We start from the raw sequence: 18609 nt of genomic DNA, 5'->3' as shown, positions 1-18609 counted from the left end.
GTACCAAGTCTTTTGATATTTCCTTAAAAAATTATTCCTAAATAACTATGATGCTTTAATAAAGTAATAGTAAAAATAGTTAAGGTTTATAATGATGTTGGAATTTATGGTATATTGTTTTGCTTTATTTTTTTTATTTTGGTTTTGGGGCTATACCTATTAGTGCCCAAGGGTTACTCTTGGCTCTGCACTCAGAAATTATTTCTGCTGGGCTCAGGGGAGGACTATATGGGATGCCAGAGATTGAACCCAGGTTGGCCACATGCAAGGCACCTGTAGTAATATCACCCTTGTCCCCCAAATTTGCTTTATTTACTTATTTTTTTTTACTATATCTGATACTGCTCAGGGCTTCCTCTTGGCTCTCGGTTCAAGAATCATTACTGAAGGGGTCAGGACCATATGGGATGCTAGGATTTAAATGGGGCTGACACTTTTGGTATTGATGTACCCAGTTACCCTCCTTTATCAATACCAGAGTATCCAGGACACCCATTTCCCTCTTCTACCTCCCCCTTTTATTAAAATAAAGTTAACTTCGTGGACAGCAAGAGTGGATCATGTAGGAAGGAACTGTATTCATTGACATTTCCTTCTGAGCTTCCATGGAATCCAAGTTTCTCCTTCCTTAGCTAGTCAAGATGTGAGATCCATGCTCAGACTTGGCATTTCCTTAGTTTAACTCTTGTAGTAGTGACTTCATTATGGCTGCAATGGAGAAGTCGTCTGCGAGGAATCCATTGTTATTTCTTTGTTCTTTTCCAGAGTTTCCTGGTCTCATGGACTAAAGGGTTCAAATCCAGTGGTGTGGAAGGCAGAGATGTGGTTGATCTGATCAGAAAGGCCATCAAGAGGAGAGGGGTGAGTAGTGGCAGCAGGCTGGGAGGCTTAAGCATGGCGCTTGGGAACCCTTCATATTCTCTGTTGCCCACTGTGAAATCAGTCTGTCCTCAGATCAACTTGAGAACCATTGGTGGTTATTAAGGAGAAGTTTCCTTTTTCTTCTTCCTCACTGTGTTTATCTAATAACATATATTTTTGAATTTTATTAAGATATAATAATCACAGGGCTCTCTAAGTTTAAGGCACAGCATATACTGACTTGACCTGCTAGATTGCTAAGTGATTGATAACCCACCCATAATCTTATCTGGGATTAGTCACTTTGGGGTCTTTAGGGTGGCGGGTGGTACAAGGACAAACCCTCAGTCCCTAATCTGACACTTACGATATTGATGTTCCTAATTAACCCTCCTTTATCAATACCAGGGTGCCCAAGACACTCCCTTCTGCATACGCCTGCAAGACACCCTTTCTCCTTTCCACCTTTTTTTTTTTTTTTTTAATAAAATTCAACTTGGTAATTCTACAGAAGATAAAATACTCATTGTAAGAGAAAGAAAAGAGAGAGAAGGAAGAGGAGACAGAGAGGGCAAGAGCGACTCCTTTGGGTGCATTGATGGCTATAAATAAGGTCACAATGCTGGTGTCAGCAAAGGACCAGTGGAGGTGGGAGGTGGAGACCAGTTCTTGCTCTTGGCTAGGAGCTGAACCTTGTTCCAGCTCTAATCATTTGGGGCTCCAAATAGGGTGACTGAGTGGGCAGCTATGTGCTCACTGCTCTTTCCATCCTCACAAATGTACCATTTTGATGATGAAAGAGTGAGCCCCGTTTATCCCTGCAGGACTTCGATATTGACATTGTGGCTGTAGTGAACGACACAGTTGGGACCATGATGACCTGTGGCTATGATGACCAAAATTGCGAGATTGGTCTTATTGTGGGTGAGTGGAGGAGAGAAAGATGCTGATTAGCGGAGGGGGTCTAGGCTGGAGAAAGAGGAGGAGGTCCTTGGTCTGGGTGGCCTCTAGCACTCAAGTTAATAGTGTGGACAGTTGAGGGCGCTGAGCTAGGACTTCACGGAGCTGTAAGTGCCAGTGGCTCTGGCCACTCTAAAATGCCCCTGATTCTGTTTTGAAGAATCACAGCTGTTTGGGGGGGTCATCTCTAAATTTGGAGGGGGGAAAGAGTGTTGGTGAGGGGTACAGCTTTCTGAACAGTCTCTTGCTTTGCTCAGGCACAGGCAGCAACGCCTGCTACATGGAAGAGATGCGCCACATCGACATGGTAGAGGGTGACGAGGGCCGCATGTGCATCAACATGGAGTGGGGGGCCTTCGGGGATGACGGAGTTCTTGACGACATCCGCACTGAGTTCGACAATGAGATCGACATGGGCTCCCTGAACCCTGGGAAGCAGCTGTGAGTCAGCTCTGAGTGGAGGGCTGAGGTTGGGGTGCTCTCTGGAGCTGAGCAGGGGGCTGGGTAGAGATAAGTATCCATATTTGCTTTATAGTTTCGGATCCCCAAAAGGGTTGCCAGGCACCCACAGCCATTATCACACACTCCCTGACTCATGGCACTATGGAGGCTCTGGGACACAGAGAGGCAGCAGCCATGTGGCTGGTCCTTCAGAGAAGTCATTTCCAAAGGTCACAGTCTGGCATGACACAGCGTGACACTGCTTTACCTTCCACCTTGCAATTTGCAAGTGGTCTGTGGAAATAGTTGTGAGTCACTCGAGTTGTGATGATGGCCAAATTAAGAGCTGCTGAAAGCTCTTGCCTGGCTCCCACTCCCATCTCAGTGCACAGGACACAGCATGACACTTGGTTCATAATTACTGGCTGAGGCACTCATGAAGAGCATCTGTGAGCAACTGACATGTGTCCTCCACGGCCTCCTGGTCCAGTTATTGGCAGATCCATGGCCCCAAAGCAGATGGAAGCCTGTTTCTGAGGCCCTTTGAAATGTCCAAGGAGCCTTGTTGGTTGTCTGGTCTAGATCAGCGACCTGCTGGGGTGGGTTGTTGAAGGCTCCAATATTTTGAACCCTGCGTGTTGTCTTTTCTAGCTTGGCCAGACCTTTTAAAATCATTCCAAATACTTGCAAAACATGATTTCACCCTCACCAGTCTTTGGCAATGGTTTTGGTTGCAGATCTTGAAATAGGAATTGCTGCAAGTTTTGAAGGTCTTTGCAAAATATTTTGAGCAATCCAGACCCACAGTGGGCTTCAAGTTGCTTCAAGAAAGCCTTTAGCACAGATTTGTGCTGGGAGAGGAAAAACCCAAGTCTTATAAAAGCTCAGTCTGGGGGCCCTTTCTTTTATAGAGAGATAATGTCTTGCTTCCTCTGAGCAGGGCTGCTGCTGCTGCTGTTTTATGGGCCATACTCAATGGTACTTAGGGCTTACTCCTGTTTCTCTACTGAAAGATCACTCCTGACAGGGGATTGTGGTGCCGGAGATTGAACCCCTATTAGCTGTGTACAAGGCAAATGACCTACTTACTCTTGCCCTGAGTTTGGTTTATTTAACTCACAAGCTTCTCTCACAAGTTGAACCATGAGTTCATTTACTTATAACTTTCATGGGGGACACAAACCATGTGTCTGCTGTGAACGGGGAGAAATTTCTGGCATAAAAAGTAACTCATTCAGTGCTGCCTCCATGAGTGAGGTAGACCCAAACCATTCAAGAAGTCACATGTCTTTGAAGTGTCAGGAGACAAATGCCAGCCAGATTTTGGTAGCATAACACTGGCTTTAAATTTAGACAAATCAAAGGCTGGGTGAACATAGACCAAAGTCTGAGTTCTGGTAGCTCCAAACTTAGAGCCTGGGTATGAGTTATTGGTTATTGGTATCCTCTTGTCAAAACATGTTTGGTTTGATTTTAGGTTTTGGGGACACTTCCAGTGGTGCTCAGGGCTTACTTTGGGTCCTGTGCTCAAGAATCAGCCCTTCACTCCTGGCTCTGTGTGAAGGGGACCATGTGCAGTGTAGGGGATCAGCCACCTGCAAAACTACACTTTACCCCTTGTACTGTCTCTGCATTCTGCTCCCCATCATCTTTACTTATTGCTGAGTGTATTTTCCATACTTCGACTGAAAAATAAAATTGTTTGAAGTACAGAAGTAAAAACTTGAAAAGCTCCCTGCTTGAAGCGAGTCTGGCCAGCCTGCAGAGCCAAGATCTTGTTGAAGGTGCTGACGTGGGCTCCAGGCTTGCTTCCTGCTGACTTTGCTGGGCATCTTTGCCAGTGTGCTGGGGCTTAAGCATTTTCAATGCACCTTTGACCTAAGCAATGTTTTCAGTTCTCTTGGCTTCAGTTGGCCTCACCTTGGGTCCTGATTTTCTGAGGGCCCAGCTTCCCCTTTGGGAAATGGTTAAGTGCCTTGTGACATGGAATCCTTTACACTCTCCTGCTCTGGCCATCTTACTGAAGCCCAGCTCTATTAGTGTCTACAAGTGGTGAATGCCAATTCACTCTATGAACCAGATCTTTTCTAAGATACCAAGAAACTGGTTTCTTGGCTCTAAATATGAGCTGTGCAGGTCACACGGCCTGAGCCAGTCTTCAATAGCTTTTAAGGAAAACAGCGCCACCTAATGTCGAAAAAGAGAAACCACCCGAATGCCTCAGCATGGGAGTCGGTCCGTCTTAACATGTTTTTAACTTCTCTTGGTTTTGGGACACACTCGGTGGTGCACCAGGCTTTGCACTCAGCAGTCACTTCTGGGATCGAACCCAGGTCGGCCTCACCCAAGGAAGGGCCTTCTTACCTGTTGCTCTATCTCTCTCCCCATAAGCTTTAACTTTTTTGTCCACTCTGGAAAAAGATCTAGGTTAGCTCTTAGCAAATCTCTTAGATTCCCAAGACCATCTGGCACTTGGAACTTCTTATCTGGCCCAGCCTACTCTTCCCTCTTCTTGCATTGTTTTCACACTGTAGTCTCAGGAATCTGCCCATTGCTGACTGGGGTGGGGGAGAACAGTAGTCAATTTACAGCCAATGAACCCAGTATAATCTGATGGATTCCCCCTCCCCTCTTATAGATAAGTGTTGATACATTTCCTTGGGTCAGAAAGATAGTACAGCAGGCAAGAAGCATGCCTTGCAAGCAGCAGGCCTGGGTTCAATCCCTGACACCATAGACAGTCCCCAAAACTCTACCATTTAAATTGCTGAGCACAGAACCAGGAGGGATCCTGAGCACCACCAGGTATGGTCCAAAATTAAAAAAAAAATAAAGCAAAAGAGGGGCTGGTGCTATAGTACAGTGGGTAGGGTACTTGCCTTGCTCATAAAGCCTACCAGGTTTGATCCCAAGTAATTCCTGAGTACAGAACCAGGAGTAACCCCTGAGCATTTTTGGTGTGGCCCAAGCAAACCAAGAAGCACTCACACACAAAGAGAGAAAGAAAGAAACAAACAAACAAATTAGAAAAGAAAAGTCAGCCAGCCATTTCTAGGTCTCAGTAGTTTAAAGGGCTGAACAAATGCTTTGAATACAGGCACTTAAGCCAGCCTCAATCTCAGATACCACTTGCTTTTTTAAGCACCACTGGGAGTGACCTCTGAGCACAGAACTGGGAGTAGCCCTTGAGCAATGCTGGATATAAACTGTAATGCCTGGGTAGAGCAAATAAGAATCAACACCAATCGTAGTTTATGAATATTCACTTGTTTACACAGTTTACTCTGGCCCAGCTTTCTCGGGGCTCCATGCCATGGCCCTGCAGCAGGCACCAGACTGCCCACTCCATGCAGCAGTGCCCTCCTTCCCAGTTCCCATGAAAACCCTGAATTCTATATCACAGTTCCCCTCACTTTTTTTGAAGTTGCACATGTGTGCATGTCACCTCCACAAGAAAGCTCTGGGTCCATTGACAATAATGGGCCATTAAATGTTGGGTCCCTGCCCTGCAGATTCGAGAAGATGATCAGTGGCATGTACATGGGGGAGATTGTGAGACTGATCCTGGTGAAGATGGCCAAGGAGGAGCTGCTCTTTGGCGGGAAGCTCAGCCAGGAACTCCTCGCTACAGGCCGCTTCGAGACCAAAGATGTTTCGGACATTGAAGGGTGAGATTCTGGGCTCCTCACTGTTTGCTGGGCTCACAGATGTGTCACAACTGTCACAACTGTCAATAGACAGTTGGAGATGAGAAAGGCAGGGCTCTGGGCCTTTTAGACAGGGCAGTCAAAGTCTCAGCCCATATGAGAGGGCTGGGCCTGAGGCTTGGCTTCTATGTACCAGAGAGTCTCTACCTTTTGGAAAGTTCTGTGTGGTTGGGAGTGATGGCGAGTGACAGCAAGTGATTGGGAGTGATGGGAGAATGATGGAGAGTGTCAGGGAGTGACCGGAAGTGACAGGGAACACTGTATTGTATCTGTCTGGATGAGAGTGATCACTATGGGGAAATACTTGGTTTAATGCAGGAGATTTCCAGTGATTTTTAAATTTTTTATTTTTTTTTTATTTTTATTTTTTTTGGTTTTTGGGCCACACCCGGCTATGCTCAGGGGTTACTCCTGGCTGTCTGCTCAGAAATAGCTCCTGGCAGGCACAGGGGACCATATGGGACACCGGGATTCGAACCAACCACCTTTGGTCCTGGATCGGCTGCTTGCAAGGCAAACACCACTGTGCTATCTCTCCGGGCCTAATTTTTTTATTTTAAAACATTGTTTGTTTGTTTATTTATTTATTTATTTATTTATTTATTTATTTATTTATTTGGGATTTTGCATCACACCCAGCCATGCTCGGGGTTTATGTCTGGTTCTGCACTCAGGTATCCCTCTTGGAACGTTCTGGGAATCAGATAAAGTGCCAGGGATTTAACACAAGTAGGTTGTATGCAAGGCAATTAGACTCCCAATGACTTTTAATCAAAAGTTTATTTTTCTTTTATTTGGAGCAGTTTAAATTTTTATAATTTATTATTATTTTAAAATGTTTTATTTCAAATACTGTGATTTACAATTTGCAACATCAACAGCACACCCTCCATGAGTATCAATTTCCCTCTACCTTCTCTCATTGTGTTGACCCCTCCTGTCCTGTTGCCCCTTCCCACCCCTAGTCCTAGGCAAGTTCTCAGTTTCTGTTGCTTTTGAGTGTTTGCTATTTCTTGACTATGTTATCTGGAAACAGCCCATGTGTTCCAGAGCAGATACTGGATAAAGAAGTTGTGGTTTGAAGACACGGTGGGATGCTACCCTGTCACCTCTTGTGTCTGCCTCCTTTCCCTTCCCTAGAAGTGAGAACTTCCCATTCCATATTAGCATACATCAGAAGATCGCACCCCTGCATCACCTACTCACCCCTGTTGCTGACAATAGAGTAGATTCTCCATGACCCAGAAACTCGAGCCTTCCAGGAGGGAGAGCAGAGACCTATATCTTCAAAGGCCAGTAGGGCCTAGTTCTGGTTTGTTTCCCCTCCCCTCTGGATGTCCTTTCCCTGTTATTTCAGGGACCAGGTGATGGGGAGGTAGTTTTGGTGCTAAAGCTGCAGCCAAGCACTTTTAGTGCATGGTGATTCTCTTTTAGGGAACTCTGGAATTCTTTAGACATTGCGGGAAAGACAATCTTGTTAGTTTACCTTCAAAGAGCTTGTCTTCCAGCACTGTCTCAGCCCAGGATCTGCTTCTTTCTGTGCCACAGTCACCTCAATTGCTCTACAGGCTGGGTTCTCATGGCTGGTCTGAGTGGTTGGTGGTGGGGACTTTATTTTACTTAAGACCAACAAATGCATGCACGTGTGTGCATGCTGCCTCCACAGGAAAGCTGTGAGTTCATGGACAGTAGTAAACCCTTAAATGTGATGTCCCTCCCCTGAAGATTCGAGATGATCAGCAGCATGTACTTGGGGGAGATTGTGAGGCTGCTCCTGGTGAAGATGGTTGTTCTTTGGGTGGCAATTCAGCTAGGACTCTTGTGTAGACAAGTGGATGTGGAAAGCCTTGAGACCAAGGCTGCCTCCTGACAGCTCATGCATGAGAAACGATCTAGGTCTGAACAATAGCACAGCAGGGAGGGGGTTTATTTTGCATGTAGATGACCCTTGGCGTCACATAAGGACACTTGAGGCCACCATGAGTGCAGACCCAGGAGAAAGTCCTGACTCCCCAACCAAAAACTAAACAGGTCCTAAATGAGGCTACCAGTATGTATATCCAGGTGATAACTTTGGGGTCACAGGAGCTGATAGAGCAAAAATTTTATGAGCTTTTCTTTTATAGGACAGAGGACTCCCTGGAGCTCTGTGTGCGCTGTGTGTGCGCACGCGCACACATGCGTGTCTGTATTTGTGTGTGCATATGTGTGTACGCACACACAAGTGTCTGTATGCAGACAGGAGCATGTCTGCATATGGGGGGGCTGTCTCTGATGATTTTCCCCTCCTTGTTACCCTCCATGTTCCCTAGAGAAATGTTTGCACTCTCTGAGGATGGCATTTGCTAGTGCATCATGACTTCTTTCCCCATCATTCCCACTCCCATACATGTATATGGCCATCATGGCTCTCTGTCCTTACCCAGGGAGAAGGATGGCATCCGGAGGGCGCGCGAGGTCCTGGTGCGGCTGGGCTTGGAGCCGACGCAGGAGGACTGTGTGGCCACTCACCGGGTCTGCCAGATCGTGTCCACGCGCTCAGCCAGCCTGTGTGCAGCCACGTTGGCAGCTGTGCTGCGGCGTATCAAGGAGAATAAGGGCGAGGAGCGGCTGCGCTCCACCATCGGTGTGGACGGCTCTGTCTACAAGAAGCACCCGCAGTGAGTCTGCTTTCAGGCTCAGACCGCTGAGCTCCCAGAGCTTTGGGGGGGACTTCTGAGAGGCCTCAGACCCCAGAAACACCATAGACCATATCTGCTTTGCCTTCTGTGACAGGAAGGTTGGGGTCTCTGCAGATGAGAAGGTCCACAACAGATGTGGGAAAATCACTCCCAATGGGCTCAGTTCAGCTCCTTTGACCACCTGGGCGTTTTTTAAACACTTTCTGCTCATTTGGGCTGTTGTGCTCCACACCTGGAGATGCTCAGGGCTTTCTCCTGACTCTTTGCTCAAGAGTGACCCTTGTCGAGCTTGAAAGTCCTCTATGTGGTGCTGGGTTTTCCTCACCAGCACTGCAAGCACTGCTAGTTCCCTTCACTAGTCTTCCTGCCCATTATCAGAGCTTTGATGGTGAGTCCTGTCACACATTCTCACACATTCATACACACACACACACACACACACACACACACACACACACACACACACACACACACACCACAAGTCAGGAAAGCAGGGGTGAGGGAAGGATGATAAGGTGGTAGGGATACCTGTGGGGTGTGTGTGCCCTGATCTAAACTCCAGGCACTGCTGGCCTTGCTGACCCTTCTTTCCCCCCCATCTTGGTGATCACAGCTTTGCCAAGCGACTTCACAAGGCTGTACGGCGGTTGGTGCCTGACTGTGATGTCCGCTTCCTTCGCTCCGAGGATGGCAGTGGCAAGGGGGCAGCTATGGTGACGGCTGTGGCCCACAGGCTGGCCGACCAACAGCGAGCTCGCCAGAAGATTCTGGAAGCTCTGAAGCTGAACCGAGAGCAGCTGCTGGAGGTCAAGAAGAGGATGAAGGTGGAAATGGAGCGAGGGTTGAGCAAGGAGACTCATGCCATGGCCCCTGTAAAGATGCTGCCCACATACGTGTGTGCCACACCTGATGGCACAGGTATGGACAGATTCACTGCTCGGAGTGTTGGGCTATTGTCTTGGCGCTAATGTCTTGGATGGGCACTCCTGCTCTATCTAGCAGTTGATGTTTGCAGCACTTTCTTCAGTCTTGTTTCTAGGAAATCCTCAGAGCCCTTACAGTTAGCCCAGGCATTTATCTGCTGAAATTTGGAAAGAAATAAGTCAATTCTTGGTCAATGCCTGTTGTATGTCAGGCATTCTAAGCCTTTATATTTTTTTACACATATCAGCCCATTTGATCTTTAAGTACCAATAGATTGTAGTTAAGTTTTATTTATAATTTATAATAAACTGTTAGTTTTCTTTTTTTTTTTTTTTTTTGGAGTTTTTTTTTTTTTTTGGTTTTTGGGCCACACCCGGTGACACTCAGGGGTTACTCCAAGCTATGCGCTCAGAAGTCGCTCCTGGCTTGGGGGACCATATGGGACGCCGGGGGATCGAACCGCGGTCCGTCTCCTAGGCTAGCGCAGGTAAGGCAGGCACCTTACCTCCAGCGCCACCGCCCGGCCCCTAAACTGTTAGTTTTCACATAAAATGAGGCCCATAATAGTTTAGAAATCTATGAATGTTCACAGAGCTAGAAAGTGTAAGAGGTGGGATCCGAACCCAGAAATTTAGTTTCTGGGGTCAGTTCTTCTAAGCACTGGGTCAAGGGCAGGCAAATCAATTCATTGCTCATGAGCAAATCTTGCCTAGCCCCTGTTTAGGTAGTTTAATGAAGGACACAGGTTTTCAATTTTGTCTACATTTGTATTTATGTCTCCTTTGCACAACTTGGGAGATTTAGGCTGTGCCTCACAGGCCTAAAGTATTTATGGCATAATTCTTTCTAGCAAGGGTCCTGAAATTTTTAACAGGGGCCAGTTCACTGTCCCTCAGACTATTGGAGGCCTGAAATATAGTTAAAAAAAAACAAAAGCAAAAATGAACAAGTTCCTATGCATACTGCATATATCTTTTTTGTTTGTTTGTTTTGGGGCCAGGGGTTACTCCTGGCTCTGCACTCGGAAATTGTTCCTGGCAGGCTTGGGGGACCAAATGGTATTCTAGTAATACCTGTCCTGGATGTCCTGGATCGACTGCTTTCAGGGCATACACACTGTCAGTCTGGCCCCTACATATCTTATTTTGAAGTAAAAATCAAAATGGGAGCAAGCACAATATTTAAAATGAAGAACAAGCAAAGTCAAATCAAACTTACAAGAATTTCAATGGGAACTAATGGGCCTGCTTTTGGTTAATGAGATGGTCAGTGTCTGGTTCTATATTTGTCACTGCTAGTCGTAACATGTGATGCAAGTGTGCATCAGTTAGTCTAGATCTGGTTGGGGATTTCATATATTTCGTTCTGGCAAAAGTCTGTTCACAGACATAAGTGCTACCAAAGACAGTTTGCCATTTTGAATGCATGGTTTCTGAGATTAGGATATGTCTCAGAGGAGTGAGAGGCATAGAAAGAAATTACGAAGGCTGCTTGAATTGATTGTCTTTCAGAGAGTCACAATTCTGCAGTTCAGCAGAATTCTGCAGTTCATATAATACATTATAGCCACATTTTTAATGTCAATAGAAAATGGGTTACAGAAAAGCTGCATATTCTGTTCATGGAGATGAAGCTCTTTAAATCTAAATTGAAACTCCTTTTGCAAGTTTTCCAGTGAATTCACACATATTTTGTTTATTTTTTATTTTTATTTTTTTGGACAACAGATTTTGAGTTGTGGGGAGGTGGCAGAAATTTTTCACCTTCACTTGTTAGATGAAGAGGACTAATTTTACTTCAAATGCTTTCACATGTGATTGTGTTTCATAGATGAGCTTTCCCTTTCTTTGAAGTTGCACATTAAGGTGAGGTGCTATTGAGTTCTGGTACTTATTTGTTTTTTGAAAGCAGAAAAGCTGTAGTCTGTGTAAGTAAGTCATAGAAATGTTTCAAAACTCTCCCTCAACTTAGCCAATGGGCTATGTAGCACAGAACACCTTCATAGGGAATATTTAGCTCAGACAGAAAAATTTTTTGTTTTATTTTGTTTATTTTTTTTTGTTTTTGTTTTTGGGTCATACCTGGCAGCCCTCAGTGTTTACTCCTGGCTCCATGCTCAAAAGTTGCCCCTGGCATGTTCCGGGGACCATTTGGGATGCCAGGAATCCAACCAGGCTCCATTCCCGGTTGGCTCCATGCAAGGCAAATGCCCTACTGTTGTGCCAATGCTCCAGCCTCTCAGACAGAAATGTCTAACTTGTTAGTGGTTTAGTGGTTTATGTATTAGTTAAAGAAATTGCCACAATTTTCGTAAGAGTCCCAATTTAGGATTCAATACACATAGCACTTATTGGTGGATGAAGCAGCATATGACTGTTGCATGAGAATGATTATGCTTGTCCATCTCTTGGTTAATATGAGCAATTACTCTTTTCTTGACCTCATCATGCTAGAAGCACCCTCAGTTGTCACACTGGCTGGTTTAGCCCAGTCCAGCTCCAAACCATTCACAGTTTGGCACACCTTTTCATAGATAATCCTCTTGTATAGTTGTTCCTTTGATGCTTTGCAGTGTAGCAAGCTCTTCTGTGACTTCAAAATAGTCATTTGTTCCACGAAAAATGAGAAGTTGTGCAGAATCACAAACATCATTGCTTTCATCGAGTGCCAAGGAAAAGTAGAAGTTTTTTTTGCAGAGTTTTGCAAATGCTGATGCAAATTGTCTCCCATTTCTACAATTCTTCATGTAATTGTAGATCCTGAAAGACTCACTGTACTAAATAAATTGGCTTTCTCTGGACACATCTCCTTGGCAACAAAAAGAAGACATTCTTTAACAAAGTACCCCTCCAGAAATGGTCCGCCAGAGAATGCTATTAGCTTGGCAATATGAATACTTGCTTGCAGTGATGAAATATTTAGTTGCTTCTGCTTCACAAAAGTATTTTGTTGAGTTGTCAATGTATTTTCAATTTTAATATTTTATCTTTCTCACCTCTCTGACTAATTAATCATTTTTATCTTTATGTTCAGTTTGGTAATGTCAATGTAAATTGTACTTTTTGAACACAGACACTATATTCTGGCATATTACACACCAGCTCTTTCCTTTTATTGCCTGAGAAAGTAATCCTAAAGCCATTGTAATTTGAATATCCTATACTCCGAATCTCTCTCTCTCTCTCTCTCTCTTTCTCTCTCTCTCTCTCTCTCTCTCTCTCTCTCTCTCTCTCTCTCTCTCTCTCTGTTTTTGGGCCACATCCGGGGTGCTCATGGGTTTCCTCTGGCTATACACTCAGAAATTGCTCCTGGTGACCATATAGGATGCTTGGAATCAAATCTGAGTTCATCCCAGTTCGGCTGCATGCAAGGCAAACTCCCTACCACTATATCTCTCCGGCTCCAATTTTCCTCTTTCTTCACATTGTTTTCTAGGGATTCCAAATTGCTATTAGTAAAATACATATATATGTACATAAATATACATACACATATTTATATAAACAGTATTAGAAAAACAATATACCAGCAATAACTTTTCTCACACAAAGACATACAGATTGCACTGCCCAATGTAGTCTGATCAGTTCACATCAATGTAGCCTTCCCAGTCCACATCATTTCAGCCTCAATAGTGCCCATATTGGTGGACTCTGCTTTTGCCTCAGGCTCACTCTGGTGCAGTTTAGGAACCGGTACAATTACAGAGCCAGTTCTTCCACCACCTTTACAGTTCGCAAAACACCAATTGGGCTGGGTAAACGTCCTGGGCGGGCTGCATGTTATCCGAGGGTGGTAGTTTGAGGACCCCTGTTTTATAGGAGGAAAAAACCCCACTCCTGAGGTAGTTCTTACATTTTTAGACAAGGTAGTCTTTCCACATGTCAGACAAAAGGGTCAGTGAGTGCCTCTGGAACTGGCTCTAGAGGTAAACACTAGGATTTGGTCTCCTCTCTACTTTGAGCTGTGTGACCCTGGGCATGACCATTAGAGGAGAAGGCCATGTTCTCTCCTCTGGGCAACTTCCTGTCAGGTGGCCTGGCTTCAGCCTGGGTACCTGGATGGCCACTGTGGAGTGTTTTAGAACCTCATTTGCTAGGTAGTACAGGATCCACAGCACTAGAGGGCACTCTGCCACCTGTGTTTATTGGAAAAACTACGAAAGAGCCAGCAGCTATGCTCAATGGCATTTTCTATCCTGTGAGGTAGAGTTCCTGGCCCATCACCCTGTGGTTTCTCTAGAAACCCCAAGAGGGCTTCCACAAGAGATGATGCTATCCACCTGCACTCCCTTGTGATGTCTCCACTCACCTCTTTTGGGGTTGATTTTGCAGAGAAAGGTGACTTTCTGGCCTTGGACCTTGGGGGTACCAATTTCCGTGTCCTGCTGGTGCGTGTACGGAACGGGAAGCGCCGGGGAGTGGAGATGCACAACAAGATCTATGCCATCCCACAGGAGGTGATGCACGGCACTGGAGATGAGGTGAGGCGGCCAGTTGCTCTTCTGGACAGGACTCTAGGAACGTTTCTTTTTTGGGGGGGACAGGGTTTGGGGAACCATTGGTTACTGGAGATAGAGCCTGGGGCTCCCTCATGCAAAGTGCACACTCCAGTCCATCATCTTCTCCCTGCTCCTAGGATACCTTCCTTGACTAGGATGGTGCTTTCTCAGCTGGGTGGAGACAGGAGAACTGGGAATCCAGCCTGGCATTTTTCTTCATGTTTGAGCTTTGTAATTGAATTGCTGGAAATTGTTCTTGGATTTCTGGGTCTATGTCTCAAGCTTGGGCAGAGACCCAGCCACGAGCCAGAATCACCCCTCAGTACACACACCCCTTTTTTCTTGCAGCTCTTTGACCACATTGTGCAATGCATTGCGGACTTCCTGGAGTACATGGGCATGAAGGGCGTGTCCCTGCCTCTGGGATTCACCTTCTCCTTTCCCTGCCAGCAGAACAGCCTGGATGAGGTAACAGCAGCACTTTATTGGGACATCTCTAAATGGGCTCTATTGACTGCCCAGAATCCTGATGAGAATGCTGAGCTCAGCGGAAGAAAAGTTGAGCATATATGTGAACAGTGATGGGAATGGGGATGTTAGGGCTGATGGAAGCCAAGCAGGTTAGCTCAGCTCTCAGTCTTTGAAATGATGATGATGATGATGATGATGATGTTAAGAATCAAAATATGAATAAGTAGCATACTAAGTACCTTAGCATGGCTTCCTGTGCATTTCATCTCCTTTAATCCTTATAATAGCCATAGAAGTGAGATGCATGCACAACAATTTTGTGGAAGGAAAATAAGGGTGATGGGAGTGGGAGTGGCCTAGCTATCACTTAGGAGGCTGGTTTGTAAAACCAAATTTCTGGCTAATGATATGTCAAACTGATGAAATTAAATAAACAAGCAATAAGAGCCCAGGCAGTGGGTGGAAAGTAGGCACTCAGCAGAGCCTGTTTATGACTTCTGGACACTTGGGAAGAGGGCCAGACATCTTTGTTTCCTGTGAAGATTTGCAGCACAGAAGGAAGCAAAGGCAATACAGGAAATTAGTCTCCTGTGTTGACAATCACTGTCTGATCCCCAAGGCTTTGTGGGATTTCTCTGGAGCTTTTCCAGGCTGGGCAGGGTCCTTGTTTACTCCACAGTGGAATTTGACAATGGGCACTGACCCTCTGATTCAAGTAGCTGTGGGATCCCCGAGCATGAAGTGGGGAGTTAGGCACCAGATGTGCCTGCTCTGTTGGCTAGCAAGGATCAATTTCTTTCCCCCACAGTTGATGACCAGGAAGAAATGGGTGAGAGGCTGATGATCCGAGAAGGTTTATTCCCTTCTATCAATGTTTGTTAGCACCACAAGAAGAACTGGGATATCTGAAGGATAACAGGACATAGCCCAGGGGGTGAGGCACTGGGGAGAAGTAAACATGAACAATGGGGCTTAGGAGTGCCTTGGGAGGACCCCTGTGTTGATAGGTTTTTATCTCCTTTAACCAGATTTTTTTGTGAGGGAGGAAGGATGGCCCACTGTTAAGCCCAGAATCATTAATCATGATGTGATGGTGCCCCCTTTTTGTGCAGTCCTTCCTCATCTCTGGTTTAGTGGTGTCTCTGACATTTTTCAAGGAGAAGCCCTTTAACAATTGCTCTATGGTTTGGGGCTGGAGCAGTGGTGCAAGCAGTAGGGCATTTGCCTTGTATGTGCTTACTTAGGATGGACCATGGTAGAATTCCCTGAGCCAGTAGTTATTTCTGAGTGTATAGCCAGGAGTAACCCTGAGCATCACTGGATGTGGCTCAAAAACCAAAAACCAAAACCAAAACAAAACATTGTTCTTTGGGGTCTCCTGGAACACAGAACTCTACAGGGGGTCCATATGCCAGGCAGTTTGGGAATAGCATCACAGAAGGCATTCAACATAAATGTCTAATAAAGGATGTTGGAATAACTCACCACAGCAAACTGTTTTTCCTAGGAGGGAAATTAAGTGCTTGGAACTTGGTTCTTTGGTCTATGGAGTTGTCTGGTGCTTTGGGATCCAGTGATTTGAGGTGACAGATGGGGTTAAATCCTGCTTTTCTTCCTCCAAGCTGCAGGTCATGGGAAAGCTACTCTAAAGCAGCCTTTCTCCAAAGGGTAAAAGCTATGTAGATGCGGGCCTTGCACCAGACTTGGTGTCAGCCAGTAGGAATTGGTGGGGAGGTACAGGAAACTACTAGTTTGGAAGGGAGCCACAGTGAGGAAAAGACTTGAGGAGCACACAGCTGAAGAGTCTCAGATACCTACAAAATGGGACTCAGTGGTAATGTTCTGGGTTCCTATAAGGATTCAGTAATGGGACACATGGATGTGTCAAGCCCAAGGCCTGGTTCGTGAAGTCAAATTAGAGGAGCAAGCAGGTTTATGACCAGGGTGGGCAAGTATTGGCAGGATTTGTGGAACTCAGAAAGCTCATAGTAGAAGCAGGTCTGAGGCTCCTGAGAAGGCCTCATGGGAGCTTCTCTAAGGGGCTTATCTCTGTTCCCCTGTGATTTTCTTGCAGAGCATCCTTCTTAAGTGGACAAAAGGCTTTAAGGCGTCCGGCTGTGAAGGAGAGGATGTGGTCGCTCTGCTGAAGGAGGCCATCCACCGACGAGAGGTGGGGAGCAAGGAGCAGGTGGTCTCAAAGTGGGGATGTTGTTCTGAGTGCAATTGGCTTGGGGGAATTGGGAGGCTGTGAACAGAAACCTCAGCAGTTCTTGGCTGCTGTGTGTGAAGAGGTACTTGGGCACCGAGTTGTGGACTGACCACAAAAATGGACCCATGAGGCAATGTCCAATGCAGTTTTGCTGTGAGAGAGGAAGGAAAGTAGGCATGGACAAAGTGTGTAGCCTGGGAAAAGGATGGTTTATATTGGTTGGGTGTTTTTTTGTTTTTGTTTTTGTTTTTTTGCTACACCTGATAGTGCTCAGGGATTACTCCTGGCTCTGAGCTCAGAAATTACTCCTGGCAGGTTTGGTGGACTGCATGGGATGCCTGGAATCAAACCCAGTCAGCCACATGCAAGGCAAACACTCTCCCTACTATGCTGTTGTTCTGGCCCCAAGGATGTTTTTGTTGTTGTTGTTGTTCACAGACATATACTTTGCTTTGTTTAAATTTTATAAATTTAAATCCTGAGGACACAGTGTCCCATGGGTTCTGGGTACAATTGGCCACAGTGGGAAGTTTGTTGTATTTTAGAGCTCAAACCACACCACTACTTCCCTGGGTACAAGTCACACTACACCAGATGACTCTCCTATTGAGTTGGCTGTGGGCTGTTACTTGCTTCAAGCATATAAACGTATCTCTTGCCTGGATAGAATTCACCTTCCTTGGAAGAAGTATTATGCTTCCCTCTGGTTGCACAAACCATGTATAGAGCCAGCAAAAACAGTCTTGAGCCACAATCTTCTGCCTTTTGCCCCCCAAAATCCAGCAATGGCATCTTCACTCATCTCCATAGGACATGCAATTAAATCGCAGGTCTCTAAGAGGTGATGAGAGAGAGAGAGATAGAAAGAGAGAAAGAGAGCTCAGATTCATCTGATGGGCCTATACATGCTCCTGGCAAGTGTCTCAAGAGAGCACATCATGGAGTTGGAGCAATAGCACAGTTGCACGTGGCTAACCCAGGACAGACCCAGATTCAATTCCCAGCATCCCACATGATCCCCTGAGCCTGCCAGGAACAACCCCTGAGCATTGCCAGATGTACTCCCCTCCCCCCAAAATAGACATCATACTTAGTGTGGGGGAACCTGTTACTCTCTTTTAAGGAATTTGACCTGGATGTGGTTGCTGTGGTGAACGACACCGTGGGGACAATGATGACTTGTGGCTATGAAGACCCGCACTGTGAAGTGGGCCTCATTGTGGGTAAGGAGCTGCTAGCCCTCCTGAGCTGGGCCCATGGCCTTAGGCAGGTGGGGGCCAGGTCCCGAGTGTGTCCCATATCTGTAACTAACAGGCACTGGCAGTAATGCCTGCTACATGGAGGAGATGCGGAACGTGGAGCTGGTAGACGGGGAGGAGGGGTGCATGTGCGTCAATATGGAGTGGGGTGCCTTTGGGGACAACGGCTGCCTGGACGACCTCCGCACCAAGTTTGACACGGCCGTCGATGAGCTCTCCCTCAATCCTGGAAAACAGAGGTAGGCATGCAAGGTTGTGTGTGTGTGTGTGTGTGTGTGTGTGTGTGTGTGTGTGTGTGTACACTGATACAAATATTCAAGAACTGAAGAGCTGAATAGTGATAAGTTGTCCTTTCTCCTTGACAACAGTGACCCTAGGGTATTGGAGTGGAGGAGAAAAAGAGAAAGAGAGAGAAATGAAAATAGATTTCTGGATGTCACTCATTGACTCACTGGCCCTCCATCATAATGGATGGTGATGCTTTGAAAGTGCCATTGGATTAGGAGAAACAATCACAAATCATGTTGCAAGAATAGTCAGCTATAAGGAATTGGTCAATGAAGGAATCATTAGTAATGGGGCCAGAGTGATGGTA

At 45.9% G+C, this 18609-nt stretch overlaps 1 protein-coding gene across 1 annotated transcript in view; it reads left to right on the top strand.

Moving 5' to 3' along the window:
- The window catches only part of HK2 (hexokinase 2), a 49832-nt gene that overhangs the window by 21129 nt on the left and 10094 nt on the right, over window positions 1-18609 (top strand). The window contains exons 4-14 of the mRNA XM_049785255.1: window positions 766-861; window positions 1686-1785; window positions 2079-2262; window positions 5775-5930; window positions 8396-8629; window positions 9264-9568; window positions 13909-14057; window positions 14424-14543; window positions 16621-16716; window positions 17879-17978; window positions 18070-18253. Of these exons, the coding sequence (XP_049641212.1) occupies window positions 766-861; window positions 1686-1785; window positions 2079-2262; window positions 5775-5930; window positions 8396-8629; window positions 9264-9568; window positions 13909-14057; window positions 14424-14543; window positions 16621-16716; window positions 17879-17978; window positions 18070-18253 (1724 nt within the window). The remainder of the gene's footprint in view (window positions 1-765; window positions 862-1685; window positions 1786-2078; window positions 2263-5774; window positions 5931-8395; window positions 8630-9263; window positions 9569-13908; window positions 14058-14423; window positions 14544-16620; window positions 16717-17878; window positions 17979-18069; window positions 18254-18609) is intronic.

The sequence above is a fragment of the Suncus etruscus genome, chromosome 12 (genome assembly GCF_024139225.1).
Source record: "Suncus etruscus isolate mSunEtr1 chromosome 12, mSunEtr1.pri.cur, whole genome shotgun sequence".
Taxonomy (NCBI): Eukaryota; Metazoa; Chordata; class Mammalia; order Eulipotyphla; family Soricidae; genus Suncus; species Suncus etruscus.
Note: the sequence above shows the minus strand (reverse complement) of the source record. Positions and strands in the feature narration are given on the sequence as shown.